Genomic DNA, 15,787 nt, shown 5'->3' on the forward strand with positions numbered 1-15,787 from the left:
GAAAAGACCATATGTTCTTAACAAAGTAACATGGAAAGGGAAAAATCTCTCCCTTAGTAAAGGTTAAAATGAGACTGACTACAGTGTTGTGTGCGAGTTCACAAAAACACATCAACCTTGCGAACCCTGTCAAAATATAACAAATAGTGTTTATTACACAGTCCAGAGCGATTTCCCCATAAAACCTAATTTATATTAATCCATTTCTGCAGAAAGTTTATTCAATACATCTCACATCCATGCATACAGATAAGGTGTCCTTTTTATCGCACTCATGCGGTGAATCTCTGTTCCCGGAATCTCTTAGTGTGAATTCGGAGTAATTGCCTGAGGTTGGTTTGGACAGGTGGGCCAATCCTGAGAGAGGTCAAATAAAAAAACTGGTCTTGTTTCCGAAAACAGGGGGAGGAGTCTGGAGGTAAGGGGAGATAAAAATCTACCGGTATTTAAGGGAGCTGGTCGGTAAGTGTTCAGTCAGTCTGACAGAAGTCCAACTTAAGTCCTAGTTCAGACTTAGTGTCAGAAGAGGATGAAGTTCAGGGTCCTACTTTTGGTTCTCCTGCAGGTTCTGGGTGGCTCAGGTGAGTGAGGAGCTGTGTATAAGCAGTTAGTAAAGCCGATTAGAACTGACTGGATTTGATTTGAGAATGGCAGTCGTGTAAAGTCAAGAAGCATGAGCGCTCTGCCTTGGCTTGCAGTTGGAATGGGAGAATTAATGCTTCGATTAAGGCGTTGTCCCATAGCACAAAAATGTTGCAGTGCGCATTCTGTAACTTCAGGCAATGCAATAGATTCTTGGTTATGTTCTCTTCTGATCAATAATCCCAGGTACACGTTGACAGGTTTAACCTTTTACCCCTGCAGGTGTGCCACTGTTCCAGCTGAGCACTAAGGCAGATGAGGGTCTCCGGATGGCCCTTGACCAGATCAATACTCATCACGCCAGAGTTCGTCTCTACAAGGTGTCCAGGGCCTCCGTGAAACGGGTGCGTTTTCTAACACTTCTTCGCATGTGCATGGATATGGTCTCTGTACATTAGAAGAAAGAGAAACTGAGAGAGAGAAAACCACATTACAAAAATATACAACCCCCCACCACCAGCAAACTATATTATCACGTGACTACACAAACTTACATAAAAACAGGCGTAATGCATGGTGTATAGAGAGTAAAATGGAGAGATACATTTAGGAGTGCATTTTATGATGTTTTAGCAGATGCGTTTCACGACTGACTCGAACCATAATTGTAACTTTGACTATCTCAAGGTTGTTCCGATGGGAATGAACACATATGACTTGCTGCTGAAATTTGAAGTGAGGGAGACTGACTGTAAGAAAACCTCTGGAGTTGACCCTCAGGGATGTTCTTTCCGACGAAGCTTCTTTGTGGTAAGACTTTCTGTTCGAACTCCCTCTTTTGATCCAGTCTCGAACAAACCATTTCTTCTAAGTACTGGTGATGTGTGAGAGTGAGTGAGCTGGTCTGTATCAATAGGATCAGTGCCAGGTGGGTTAAAAAAAAAAAGCAGCCGTGAGACACTCACTTCAGACACCGTTTTGATTGCTCTGTTCTTGGGAACTACAGATTTCTCTCTTTCCTACCTTTCTCGATTACTCTGTTTGGAAGCTTATCTTTGAACAATGTAGATATCTTTGGGAAAAAAACTGATTGCTGATGCTTAAAAAAACCCTGTAATTTCTGCTTCTTTTGAACCTGTGTAGCATTAGATTATAATGTTCTTGTTCCAAATGTTTGGTCTGTCTGACACTTTGGCTTGCGTAACTTGGAGGGAAGTTATTTTGCTAGTTTGGCTAAACATTTATTAACCATGTATCATTAACAGTGGTTTTTCTCATGGAACCTTTCATGGCTCACTGATACTCCCTCCATACTTGCTTCCAGTGGCTGATATCACATACAAAACACAGCTGGAATGAATATTTCTGTTAGTACATTGTAATGCAATCGCTCTGGGTTCCCTGATCAGCCTTCAGAAAAAATTATTCGGGGCTCAAACAAACCAAAAACAAAAATGGTCTCAGAGACATTGGCATCTGGTTCTGCAGACTAGCCCGAATTCAGGAATTCATGGATTATTTTAGACCCTGATCAGAACTTCTCGTATATCAGTGACGCGAGGCTAATTTTAAATCTAGGATGGTGCATTTGGAATGCTCTGAGGAAGAGGTCATCGGACTTTACCTACTTCACCTCCGGGGACTAGTTTGCACAACGTTATCCAAAAAGCAGTAGAAGTGAGGTTTCGTTTTCAGTTAACTGGAAAAGAGTACAAGGGTCGTTGACCGTGACTAATAACTAATGTGACACCGGAGTTTTTACAGAAGGATGAAAAGTGCATAACACATTCATATGGCAACTGGACTTTATCTGAATATCTGTGTTGTATGATTATACTTCAAGATGAGCTCCTGGAGAACAAGCTTACCCCTCAACTTGCAAAGAGCACAGTGTGTATGTGCGTGTTTAATGCTGCGTTGACAGAAAGCGGAGACCTTTTGATGTTAGGGTTTCTGGTGCTAGGCCAAACTAGACTGTCTGATGAAATTCAGAGAACGGACTGATGTTCTACTTCATGATGCCACACGATGTCGACCGTTCCGTGAAGTGAAATTCTCTTGCATAACGTTTTTTTTTTTTTTTTTTTTTTTTTTTCTATTATCTATCCTCATTCTGCCATGCTCTCTCTCTCTCTTTGTTTTCTGTCCTTAGTCAGAGGCTTCTTGCCAAACTCGTGTACGTGTAGCTGGTGAAGCCACCCAGATCCTCACACTCAAGTGCGGCCAACCGGACAGCTCTAGCTCAGAGTCAAGCAGTGAAGAGGTGAGAGAGAGAGAGAGAGAGAGAGCGTGCTTACAATATATGGAAATTAAAAACGAAATAGGAGTGGGGAGGAGCTGTAGACAGGGTTAAAATTAAACACTGACAATATAACGGAATATAGGAATATAACTTATATAATTGTTTTTTTTTTTTGCTGGCAGATGGGAAGAGGCTGGTTCTATGATCCAAACCATTTTGGGAGCGCCGGTAAGAAAAAACAGTCTTTTTTTTTTTTTCTTTCTCTTCACGTAATAACGATGAAACAAATCTAAATTTCTCATGTGAACTTTTCTGCACTAGATCCTGCCCCGACTGCTCCGCAAAATTTTGATTCATCTGTGTTTCTGGGACGGCACCAAAACAGGCCAAATCAAGATGCTCGTGGAGACAACTTCAGTAATCACCTAGAGTAAAAAAAAAAAAAGAATAAAAAAAGACCCCAATACACAAAATGTGATGGTGCTACCAGCAGATAATCTGAGGAAAGGGGGTACATGCAGTGTGCCCAAAACTGTATTTACTGACAGTCTACTTGATTTTTACCACTCGCCCAAAGGGTTGTTAACTTCAGCACTGCAGAAACTTACAGGAACTAATGTTACCAAGGAACACACAATAAAGGCGAACAATAAATGTCTTATTTGATAAAACACAGTGTTATCATTCATGGCAGTAATATTCAGAGATGCATTTGAAGTTCCGCTGTCATTCTTGTCTACATTCATCACCTTTTTTTTTTTTTTTTTTTGTGGGGATCACATTCCCTCACCCTCCCACACTGACCGACACATCATCTTACTCCTCATAGATCAAACTTTAATTTCCTCAGGGACATGTTTACTCTTCCCAGCGAGGCATGCTGGGAAATAAGGGGATGACTGAGGTGGACGCGTCTAATTTTAACCATGTAATCACCGGACCACAAACTATCCAAACCGCAATAGTAAGGAAGACACAGGAGACACGGTGAGGTATGATATCAACATTTATATTGTGATCAACTGACCTTCTAATTAAATGCAAAGACACTTAGGCTTCATCCTTTCCTCCCGACGTTTCTCTCCAAAGAGATTCATATAACTTGTTTTATGGCCAGAAATTGAATACTTGACTTCAATAATTTAATGCTTACTTCAGTTGTCCGCCTGAAAAGAATTATGATACCTAGTATTATTCAGTCAATGAAACAAACAAACGAACAAACAAACAAAAAAAAAATGACATCCTCCCAAATAGCATATGCAGATAAGCCGGGTAATATGCATACATGTTTATACATATTTCACGTGGTCCGCTACCCTCTCCGTCCAGCCTGGGTCACCGTATGTTCCTATGAAGTGCCAAAAACACCGGTGGTCGGGTCGTGGTGTCCGAGGTCGCGACCATGAGGCGGAAATCAGATTGCGTCTTTCGAGAAAAAGAAAAACCTCGTTCGCGATTAGACCGGAGAAAAAGACACTCGGGGCGCTTTTCACCGAGATCTGACACCATCCGCAGGCGCCCACCGGACACGATGCAGTACCCTCACATTACGAGGCACAGCTGTTAAAGGAGTTCAGATGGTGCTTGATATGAGCTCAGAGGCGGTAGCTGGACAGTGGCACGTCATTTGACCGTATAGATCGTGTAATCCAAAGCACCTTTAAGTATCTACCTACTCAAGTGTTGCCTGGATACCTGAAACGTCCAATCAGGAGAGAGAGCGTGGCCATGCAGAAACAGACAGGCAAAGCAGCTGATTTCTCACACAGACAAGTACGGCTGCAATATGAATTGATGGAAATAAACCAATCAAGTCAGACCAAATAAGCAGAGCACAGAATCACACAACCTGAATACAGAGCTTGACTGGAGTATTCTTTCTTCCTAACAGCGTCAGCTCAGTTTTAATTAACAGTCTCAATTTAACAAGATTGTGAAAATCCATTTTCCAGTCGATCGGTCGTTGACATAACATCAGGTGCAGAAATCGATTTTGTTCATTCACATCAGTAAAGTCCATTGTAAATTAAGCAAGTCCATCACAACGGTTCCTATTAAACACACCTAATGTAGATTAAAGAAGATTCTGGAACATTCTTGGTAAGGCTCAGTCAATTCAATGAGCGTTGGATTCGGTCCTGTCAATCAAAGGCGGCAGATGGTAGAATGCAGTTCCAGACAAACACACTCTCTGTATACACGCTTACCATCCAGAAAACTCTCAAACAACATTCATCAAACTTTTACAAAAACTTAAATCTAAAATAAGACAATCTCTTCCAGTATTAAATAATTCTATGTATAAAAAAAAACAACAAAGGCAAAATTAATTAAAAAAAAAAAAAGAGAAAAAAAATCCCCCTCCACATGGGCCAAAACAACCTACATATTGAGCTCCTGTTGTAAATTTCACCGGATATTCATGCAGTACCAGTGTGTTGCAGACAAAAGTCAATCGACCATTCTTGTCGTTGCGGTTTTTAACTTAATTGGATGCAGTGTGGCACAGACACTTAGTAAAGCTGAGAGCTGTTTTGGCTTCTTTGTACAGAGTCGACGAGAAGATACTTCAGTTCAGGCTCTTCTCCTCCACAGCCCTGTGTGGGCTATACAGTAGAGAGAGAGAGAGAGTGAGAGAGAGAGAGAGGGGGGGGGGGGGGGGAGAGAGAGAAAGGGAGAGAGAGAGAGAGAAAGAGAGAGAGAGAGGGAGAGAGAGAGAGAGAGGGGAGTGAGAGAGAGAGAGAGGGGAGTGAGAGAGAGAGAGAAGGGAGTGAGAGAGAGAGAGAGAAAGGGAGAGGGAGAGAGAATGTTCAGGAGGGGACTCAAGTCTATTAAGTTCGTTTTTTTTTTTTTTTTTCCTGTACTACCACTACCCGGTCAGTTTGGTGCTTTGGTCCCGTTTGGGCGGGGCCGGGGGCGGCCCACGCCGCAGCGTTGCATAGCCTGAGATGTTCCCAGATGTGTAACCGCTGCCACTGTGCCTCTGCTGGTCAAGCAGCAGCTCTGGGGGAGGGGGTGGCAAAGCCATGTCGTCCATGGTGGCTACGGGGTCAAGCTTACCCCCCGAGAGTTGTGACGAAGAGAGCGAGCCTTGACGGTTCACAGACTTGCGTTTTAGAGTCCTGCTCAGATCCTCCAGGAAATTGGGCTGGACAGCCGGGCTTCCCTTGGGCGACGTCGGAGGGATGGGACCGCCCCCGCTTTGCAAGGGAGGCGGGGACAGAGGCGGGGCCTCGGGGGTGGTGTTGTTACGCCTAAGTGATGTCGGGGCCGATGTTTTCTTCACAGAGCCTTTGTTCCAGGAATTCTGGGGCTGGGGATTGACCACGGCCACTTTGGGAGCACCGGAGTGAGAGTCCCCCGGCAGTGGTGGAGGGGGCGGGAGGTCGGAGTCCAGCGGCGGGGGAGGAAAGAAGTCATTCTCAGGGGGAGGTGGGGAAGGGAAGTCTGCACTGGATTGGCGTTGCTGGCATACTTTGGATTGGAGAGCCGGAGGCAGTTTGGATAGGTTCAGCTTGCCCGGTTTGGGTGGCGCTGGAGGTCCAGCGGAAGCATCCTTGGTGGGCGAACTGGAGGACGACGCAGGGGTGGAGGATGAGCTGGGTGTAAACTTGCTCACCAGGTTCCTGCGAGATTCCTGGAATTCGGCGGAAGAGTTGGACTTGATACTGGAGTTCCTTCGCGGGGTGGGGGGAGGTCTTTTAACGCCGGAGGAGGAGCCAGAGGGAGATTTCTTTATGGGAGAGACTGTATTGGTTGTGGGCAGAGGGGGCGGTGGTGGTGTAGGCCCTGCAGCGGTCGGTGGAGGTGGTGGCGGAGGAGGAGGAGGCGGCGGAGGGGGAGGAAAAGCAAGGCTGCTCTCCGGAGGGGGCGGAGGGAAGTCGGATGACTGCTGCTGGACCTGCCCACCGGGCTGCCACTTTGGTTTGGCCTTCACCGCAGGGGGTGACTGAGGTGCTTTATGACTGTCCATATGATTGGTCGTTGCTGGGGCAAACCCTGGGAACTGACTGGCCATCTGCTTAACCATGGACGGTGTAAGTGGGGCAGCAGAAGATAGCGACGTTGGCTTGGAGATGCTGTGTTGCTTGGGAAGAGTGGGTGGTGGCTGGCTCTTCACTGGAGCTGGTGGAGGAGGTGGTGGAGGAGGGGGAGGTGGTGGAGCTGGTGCAGGTGGAGGTGGGAAGATAGATGCTGGGGACACTGGAGGAACGGGACCTGAGGGCTTAGGGGCGGTCTGGGGAGGAAAAGAACCGCTGAAGGTTTTGGGTGGGGCTGGAGGCGGGCCAGGATGCTGTAGAGGAGGAGGCGGCGGTGGTGCAGGAGCAGGAGGCTGCTGAGGAGGCAGCGGAGGTGGAGGAGGGGGTGGGGGAGGTGGCGGCGGCGGAGGTGGTGGAGGTGGAGAATGGGCCTGGCTCGCAGGTGGGGAGATGTCCTGAGGAACGCGGGGAAACTTCTGGGCTAGGACTTGCTTGAGGCCGTTGGCTGTAAGCGTCTGCTGAAGTGGTTGTGGTGGAGGCGGGGCCAGGGGAGGAGGAGGTGGCGGCACGCCGTTGCTAAGCAACGAGGGTGGAGGAGGAGGAAGAAGGGACTCCGTTTGATTGGGCTCTGGCGGTGGGGGAGGAGGAGGAGGAGGAGGCGGCGGAGACGGGGTGAACTGCGGCACGGCTGGACTGGGCGGCCCCAGTTTGAGCACAGCCATGGCAGACCCTGGAGCTGGCATCGGTGCCGGCGGAGGCGGAGGAGGAGGTGGTGGAGGGGGCACATTCCCTCCCATTGGGATGTGATTCTGCTGTGGCTTGGCTGCCTGTGGGGGTGGAGTTGGAAGCACTTGCTGCTGGACTTGCTGGGCTTGGGCCTGAGCCTGATGGAGTTGGGCCTGGGCTTGAGCCTGATGGGGTTGGGGTTGGAGTCTTTGTTGACTGGCAGCCTGGGAGGCGTTCTGTAGCCGGGTGATGGTGCTATATTTGGCAAACATTAGCGGAGCTGACTGGTGAGGGGTGCTGGGGGGAGGTAGAGGAGGGGGGGGAGGTGGTGGAGGTGGAGGGGGTTGTGGTAGCGGTGGTGCGACAGCGGGCTGAGGAGTTGCGTGGGACAAGCTGCCGCGGGCCGGAGGAGGAGGTTGCGGCTGCTGAGGAGGCAGCTGAGGCAGGTTGGAGGAGTGGGAGCTTCGGGTTGACTCAGCCCTTGCCTGTACAAAATTAAAGAAAACAAAACAAAACAAAACAAAAAAACAGATGAACAACAGGATTGAACAAACAAGTACACAGTTTTAGGACTTCACAGTTGGTATTAACACAATCGTTCAACAAAAAATATAAAATTGTAACTGCTGGTGTGTTAAAATCAGAGGTTCAAGAGGACATATTTAAGCCAAAAGAGGAGGACGTTTACAGGTAAACTTTAAGGAACTTGGTTTACAAAAGGGTCCTCCCAAAGGACCTCAAAAGGTCGGGCAAGTAACTAATCGCGCTAACGCACAGTGAAAATTCAAAAATTCAACTTAGTCACTATGGTCAGGTTTTGGACTTTCAGACTCTGTGTGGAAAAATGCAATACGACGCGACGCTGTTCCTGAAAATCTAATTACAGCGACTGAAAATAGAGTCCTTTTCGAGCAGGAGAGGAGGGCATTTGGAGAAGTCCATGACTCACCCTGGTGCTCTCCTCCATTTGGGTGCCTCTCTTCCAGGCCTCTGAGAAGATGGAGCTGACCACACTCTGGGAGCGAGCGTGGGTGGAGGTGGTGCCGTCCGACACCCCGCTGTCTGTCTGACTGGAATGGTTGGAATGTGACTCTAAAAAAAACAAAAACCAAATGGATAAATAACAATAATAATAATAATAATAATAATAATAAAAAACCCTAAAAATATATAGTCAAGGGGAGAGAGCCACCATTTGATCAATGTAAAACGGCTGCAACTGATCTAGGTTCAGTTCACCTGTGCCCATTCATCACTTAGAAGCACAGATGTCCCTCATAAGTGGTCAACCCTCCTTCTACTGAGTTGTGATCTTGCAGAATTCTGCCATAAACCTTATTTAAAACATCACTCATCGAGTCTCTGGGGCTCATTGGGAGTTGGACTGAGTAAAACAAAAGCACAAATTTGCATATTCTGCTAAGGGTATGTCCATGAGTTTGATCGCTGGGCCCCAACGCAAATTCAACTTACACTGACTTGAGATCAGCAAATCCTGACAATCCTGACCATCCTGACAATAATCCTGACAATAATCCTGACCATCCTCACAATAATCCTGACCTCAGTAATATTTGTTCTGTGATCGGTGTGGCCAGTGTTAGAGACTGATCTGTGATCGGTGTGGCCAGTGTTAGAGACTGATCCGTGATCAGTGGGAAGAGGGCCGTCTCACCGGGTATGCTGATGGAGCTGGAGCCTGACTTCATGCTGGAGCTGGAGAGAGATGCCCAGTCATAGGCTGCCTCAGTGCGCTTCATAGCCTCCTGATAGTTCACATACAGCTGCTTCCCATACTGCACCGATACAATGAAAAACACAGAGAGAGAGAGAGAGAGAGAGAGAGAGAGAGAGAGAGAGAGAGAGAGAGAGAGAGAGAGAGAGACAGACGCACACAGACACAGTGAATACTATACTTTTCTTGTCAAATGCTTTTAAACAAAGAGCATGTTTCAGTTATACAATCTTACTTAATACTCAGCTGTTTCACTAAATATATACATGGATGAATTGTGTTTTATTTATGTTAGACCAATGCTTTCACGAGTAGCACATCAATACTCTGCGTTAAAACTACACGTCAACAAGGTATGCTTGAATAGGTGGCCTATAATGTGTCTACAAACATGGCCACAACAATATCTAAACTGTGAATAATACTGGAAGTTCAACTTAATAGTGACTTAGCTATAAATCAGCGTGACGGAAGTCGACCCAAAATAACACAGATTAAGAATTTGGCTATTTTAGCACTATTTAAGCATACCTCTTTCCACAAAGTGTTACTAATTAGTCATTGAGAGACCATTAATTAAGCCTCTGGGTTTTGTGACGGCAACTGGTTGTTCATGAAGACATTAGAGTGCTGAACGTCAGTTAATTCACGGTGTGTTGCTATGGTTAAACCGGAGGTTACCTTGGCGATACGAATGCCATTGACCCATTGGTGGAGGGTTCTGACATCATCGCAGCACAGGTATTTGATGTACTGAGACTTCTTCTGGATCTGAGGGTGCTGAACAGACAAGAGCGACAGAGCAGAAATAGAATTAAAAACCATACCACACTGTTATTTTGATTGACTAGCAGAAATAGTATTAAAAACCATACCACACTGTTATTTTGATTGGCTACCCTGAGCTGATATGTAAATGACCATCGCCACTGATAATGACTGCTGTTACATGATAAAATAGATAATAGGATGTCTGAATATATTTATCACTGTGAGGCTCAAAAAGCGAGAATGACTAGGCTAGATTCAGTTCACTACCCATATTATTCCACCAGGGGGCAACAAAAATCAAAATTTGTAACGTTTCCTTCCTTCAAACAGTGCAGGAATATGACATACTCCTTCGACTATGCAAGAGCGGGCATACAAAAGCTAACGGTGCAATGATGCAAAAATTAACCTTCATTTTCCGAATAGCCTCCACGCCCCCCCCCCCAAAAAAAGGGTTTGCCAAAGTCTCAGTTGTGGTACATTATTAACACAGTGATTCACTGTGACTCGTGCATGATTCCACGAAAACCTCTCTCTCTCTCTCTCTCTCTCTCTCTCTCTCTCTCTCAGCCACATAAAAAGGGTCTGATACATAAACCACAGTTCAGTTTTTTTTTTCTTTCCAAGTGATGTCAACGTGTGGGAAGGCTGTTTAATGATAAGGGCAGGCCTCATCTGTGGGCCGCAGGGGTCCGCCTGGCAGATGGCTTTGATATCTGATCTGTCCTTGGTGCCTGTTGTATTGGATGACTAATGGCATTATGACACACGGGCTGTTGCCGCGGGGACCCCTTGGGAACATGTCAATTCTAAGAATACATCAGTCATACTCGGGGTTGGATGCAGGGGAGGACCACTACACGGGCTCAGCGATCAATAAGACAGAGTGCACAGGGTCCGGACAGGCTCACGCACATACGGGGCCTACCTTGAGGGCCAAGCAGTAGTCAGTGGGGGCCTTGTACTTGCTACGGTAGTCCTGACCATAGTAAACATTAACGTGATCCAGCTGTAAGAAGCATGCCAAGTCTCTGGAGGCCTAAAAAAAACAAAAAAAAACAACCAGTCATAATCACAGGAATCAAGGAATCATCACAGACAAGAGAATCGATCAGAAAGAACCTTTTTACGTTCCCTAACACTGATTTTGAGCCATCGTTGACATCTTGTTCGCAACGAATCATATTACTTACAGGATTCAAAAAGGTTTATTCTAGACGTCCTGTTTGGTTAACAAAACATGGCAAGAAAAGACTCATTTTAATATAACAGGACAGCGAAGAAATTGCAAGTATGGCGTCAGTCCACAAGGGGTCGCCGAAGAGTTGTTCTGTAAGCACAAAGACAGAAACCATGCAATGCTTTCAGGCCCTGTTGAACTATACAAGAGAATATGACAATGTCTTTTCACCCACTACTCTCTGCCGGCCTGGGTAGATGTCTCTGGGTTGCTTCTGTAGGCCTCTGTGTGTGTGTGTGTGTGTGTGTGTGTGTGTGTCTGTTCCCCAGGGGGCTGATGACTGATGATTCAGTGTAAAGCACATATGGTTTGTGTAGAGGCCTGTAAGTCTATCCATAAACAGGAAATGCCACTGTAGGGGTTAATATGGGTCAGGATCCGTTAAGTGAGAGCACTGCACATTAACCATGTGATACCTCAAAGACACACAACAACAACAACAACAACGACAACAAAAACAAAAAAAAAACCCCGACCTTAACTTTGCCCTTAGGTACGTAGTAGATTCCGGATGCACGCAGCAGGAAGTAGCGCTTCTTCCAAGACTTTTTCCCATCCTCTTTCAGCCAGAGCACGCCCTCGATCTCGGGCACAGACACGGAGGTTCCGCAGAAACACTCCTACACACACACACGCACGCACGCACACAAAACACACAGTCATCAGAATAACCTCCCCTTCCCCGTCACCTCCCCTTGTTCATCTTATATCATCATCCTTAAAACCGACATCAGCTTCATCAATTTCAGTTCATGTCATTCTTACGAAAAACCACTAACTGTGCACAAATGAAAAAGCATTATTAACTCAGGCTTGGATATCAACCACAAAATCTGAGAGAACAATGTGGGTTTGTGTCTCTCTCTCTCTCTTTCTCTCTCTCTCTCTCACCTCAAGGAGTGCCTCTTTGTTTCTGTCTGCCATCTCAGATGTCTCCTTCCTCCCGAGTAGGTAATTCTGAGAAGAAAAGGTGACGTTTTAGAGAGATACAAAGAAAGATATTTTACGTGTAGGGGAAGGGGATCAAAAAGGGGACGATCATTTGCCAAACCATCATATTCCTACGTCATAAAGGACCTGGTGAACGCACACACAGCTACCCAACTCATGTCAAATTAGGCGGATCAGTTTACCAAGGCCTCTCTTATCTGATGATTTTTTTTTTTCTTTTTACCTTTTTCTCTCTCTGGACTTTACCCTCTATCTGATTCACCAGTCACGTTGACATTTAGAGAACAGCTTTGAAATATTTTCTAATACTATTAGTGTGGCGTGACCATACATAAAGTATGTTAAGGACTATTCAGCTAAGTAACAAAGGAGCCTTATAACATGTGATTATTACATGCTTAAAGGCATTAATGTCTACATTACTTCTGAAAGACAATGTGAAGTACGTGTCGGCCGCTCCACAACTCTCACGGATTCGATTATTCATGAGTTTGCCGTCGACAACTAAATGGGAATTTTTTTTGTTTTGGAGTTTTGCAACCTATTGCGGAAAATCGCAGACAACGTGTGTGGAATAGGACACGTAAATGTGGTACACCCCCCCCATAATTTTACTTCCTGTGTGATATTGTAGACTTTATTTTGCATTATTATTCATGCCGTTGCATTGAGAGACAATTTGCTGCTAGACCTTTAAGAGAGGAGGAGTTAGTGAGTGACGTAGTGAGCTTTTTGTTGGTGTAGTAAAGAGTTCGTGTAGAAGAAATAAAATTTAAGAGAAATCAGAGAGTACAGAGCGAGAGAAAATGTTGGACAGAGATTTTTATGCTGTTACGGAATAAACGAAGAAACGTATCGACACTCTCGTTCAGGACATCGTTTTATTCAAGTGAGCAGCATAAAGAAAACTAAGAAAAAAAAAGTTTAGTAGGTCATAAATGCATAAAATATATGCATTATTTTATCATTTACTACCATAAATACAGGCTGCAGTATTAAGAGTTAAGGTTTGAAGGGGCTTAGAGGTTTCTCCGCTTTCGTTGGGGTCCTGCGCCCCAACCCCCGCGAATGGGAAAATCCGACTGTAGTGTATATTTGGGAAAAGTTTAGTGTTTCAGCTCATACATTCACGTTTGTGTGTAATCCTAGGTACTGTATGTTTCAACACGTGAAACCTGTTTGTCATCTAGGACCTGTACACACGTGAATGTGTGTGTGTGCGTGTGTTTTTCTTGCACTAAATGTGTGTATATTGCTGCTGAACGTGTCCCTGTGGGGTGGGACTAATGGATCTCACCTGTGGGTTCTTGAAGAGAGCATACTTCTCAATGCGCTCGGTGAACATGAGCTTGTTCTGGCTGTCCCTGGTCCAGTTCAGAAGGTTCTCCACCAGGTTCTCATGGTCCTCAAATATGCGTTCTGCGAGAGAGAGGGAGAGAGAGAGAGAGGGAGGGAGAAAAAGCGGCAGAGCGAGCGAGAGAGAGAGAGAGAGAGAGAGAGAGAGAGAGAGAGAGAGAGAGAGAGGGGAGACAATCAATAATTGTACTAAGAAGAGAAAACACTTATTAATCTGTGGATCATGTGAGATCCAATATGACATTAAACTCACTGAGACTGTTTGACAGAGCCAGAAAAAACATCATGTGACCTCTGAATCTGAGATACAACCACCGACCAGGGACAGCCAGCGTGAATCTGAATTCTCTACCGACACACACGTGAGTAACTGTCGTCCACCCCCCCCCCTTAGACACCCGTTCCCCGGCCGTGTCCTCACCCATCTGGAGCTCAGGGATGGTCTCCACCAGAGCCCAGTCAGGGCTGTAGCCGCAGTGGGACTTGTCCAGAAGACTGTCCAACACCTGTCTGACTGTCTGTCGCTCGTCCACCATCATGGTCTTAGAGCTCTCGTCTGACATGTGCACCCGGATCACCAGCTGAGAGGAGTGAGAGATGAGGAGGAAGAGGAGGAGGAGGAGCAGGAGGAGGAGGAGGAGGAAGAAGAGAAGTGCGGATGGGAATAAAGAGACATTAATATGAACAAATATGAACGCCCTGAGGAGGCTGTGTTTCGTTTGGAACTTGTTTGACACACTGACTGGAGATTCAGCTAAGAAGAGACAATGGGGGGGGAAAAAAAACAAAAACAAAAAAAAAGAACAACAACCAAAAAATGGTACGCCCTTAAAAACATCACGCACATTTCTTATGATTCCCAGACTGAAAAAAAAAAAATGGATTCAGGATAGTCACACGCTATGTCACAGTCAACAGCCTTAATATGGTCTTGAGGAAGCACTAGACAGTAATGCTCCCCAAAGATTTGCTTTCTAGAACGTTCAATTCAACGGTGTCATCCCTTCCATACACACACGTGGACACACACAGATGTCTCTATCTCTCGGTGTCATCACTTTGTTTTGTGTTATTTCACGTTCTGACTGATCTCCGAGACACACGGTGAACAGTCTTCAGCCTTGGTTAACAGCTGGAATACCCCTTTACACTTCCAGATGTTGGAAAACGAAACATCTTTCATGGGTGTACCTTTGTTTCGCTCCATTCCGTATGGATTATGGGATAATCGGCCACTGCAGCCCGGAGCTCCTGTCCCTGACCTAAATTCAGATAAACACTAAACCAGGGGATTCCCTACATGATGTCATGTTATCGCTCCACGGAATTCCTTATGATCTCAAGCACATTCCAGAAGCCTTGTACGCTTAAATACAACGCAGAGTCACAGGAATTACACGGAATTATTTTAACATTTCAACACATACCAAAAAATATACAATCAAAATCCGCAACGCATCGCATCGTTTTTGATCACTAACGGCTCAACAGCAATGGAAATGTTCTTTGACGTGTTTTTGAAGACATAGCAAAGGGAATTTCCTAAGCAATACAATCTAATCTTTGATAACAGATAAAACTGAAAAACCACAAAGCAAAATGTCAGCAGGTACGGCTCCAAAGACATATATGCTAATGTTTCAATGTCAAAGCTGTGCCTTTTAGAAACCAAATGGTCATAATTATTGAACAGTGGAGGCAGTGAGATAAACAGATTCCCATAAAGACATTTAATCTCATATAATTGTGCCGATTTTGACTGAGTGATGTTGGGCCGAGAGCAAATGAAAAATGTCACTGGGACAGCCAGAGTGTGTATGTGTGTGTGTGTGTACGTAGTTTAGTAATTCAAAGACGCCCGAACGTGAACGATAACCGGTTCCCTCTTCCTGCTCTCTATTTCACACTCAATGTTCTCCGCTCTCCGCAGAGCCGGGGTGAGAGTTCTGCTCTCTATCTAACACTCAATGTTCTCCGCTCTCCGCAGAGCCGGGGTGAGAGTTCTGCTGAACAGGCAGATTAGCGGAAGCCTGTGCCCGAGGTCCTCGGAATAACACAAAGATTAGGAGGAGTGTGGTACTTTTCCAAACCATGTTCACATTCCATCTGTCATAATCTGAAACACACACGCTCATGCACATAAACACACACACGCACACACACGCACACGCACGTGTGGTGTGTGCGAGCACACACACAAA

At 45.7% G+C, this 15,787-nt stretch overlaps 2 protein-coding genes across 4 annotated transcripts in view; one reads left to right on the forward strand and one right to left on the reverse strand.

The window, feature by feature from the left end:
• The first annotated feature begins 453 nt into the window (after positions 1-453).
• On the forward strand, positions 454-3,493 carry spp2 (secreted phosphoprotein 2). The gene is made up of 6 exons (XM_030779802.1): positions 454-581; positions 865-986; positions 1,270-1,392; positions 2,735-2,845; positions 3,007-3,052; positions 3,146-3,493. The coding sequence occupies exons 1-6, from the start codon at positions 530-532 to the stop codon at positions 3,256-3,258; spliced, it is 567 nt and encodes a 188-aa protein (XP_030635662.1). The 5' UTR covers positions 454-529; the 3' UTR covers positions 3,259-3,493.
• A 2,120-nt stretch (positions 3,494-5,613) lies between these two features.
• The window catches only part of raph1b (Ras association (RalGDS/AF-6) and pleckstrin homology domains 1b), a 48,439-nt gene continuing 38,265 nt past the window's right edge, over positions 5,614-15,787 (reverse strand). For all 3 annotated transcript variants that reach the window (XM_030779549.1, XM_030779547.1, XM_030779548.1), the window contains 9 exons: positions 14,008-14,167; positions 13,528-13,649; positions 12,171-12,236; positions 11,756-11,899; positions 10,968-11,078; positions 9,950-10,048; positions 9,209-9,329; positions 8,483-8,625; positions 5,614-8,018 (listed from right to left, as the gene is read on the reverse strand). In XM_030779549.1, coding sequence (XP_030635409.1) covers positions 5,697-8,018; positions 8,483-8,625; positions 9,209-9,329; positions 9,950-10,048; positions 10,968-11,078; positions 11,756-11,899; positions 12,171-12,236; positions 13,528-13,649; positions 14,008-14,167 — 3,288 coding nt within the window. In that variant the 3' untranslated portion in view covers positions 5,614-5,696. The remainder of the gene's footprint in view (positions 8,019-8,482; positions 8,626-9,208; positions 9,330-9,949; positions 10,049-10,967; positions 11,079-11,755; positions 11,900-12,170; positions 12,237-13,527; positions 13,650-14,007; positions 14,168-15,787) is intronic.

The sequence above is a fragment of the Chanos chanos genome, chromosome 7, assembly GCF_902362185.1.
Source record: "Chanos chanos chromosome 7, fChaCha1.1, whole genome shotgun sequence".
Classification (NCBI taxonomy): domain Eukaryota; kingdom Metazoa; phylum Chordata; class Actinopteri; order Gonorynchiformes; family Chanidae; genus Chanos; species Chanos chanos.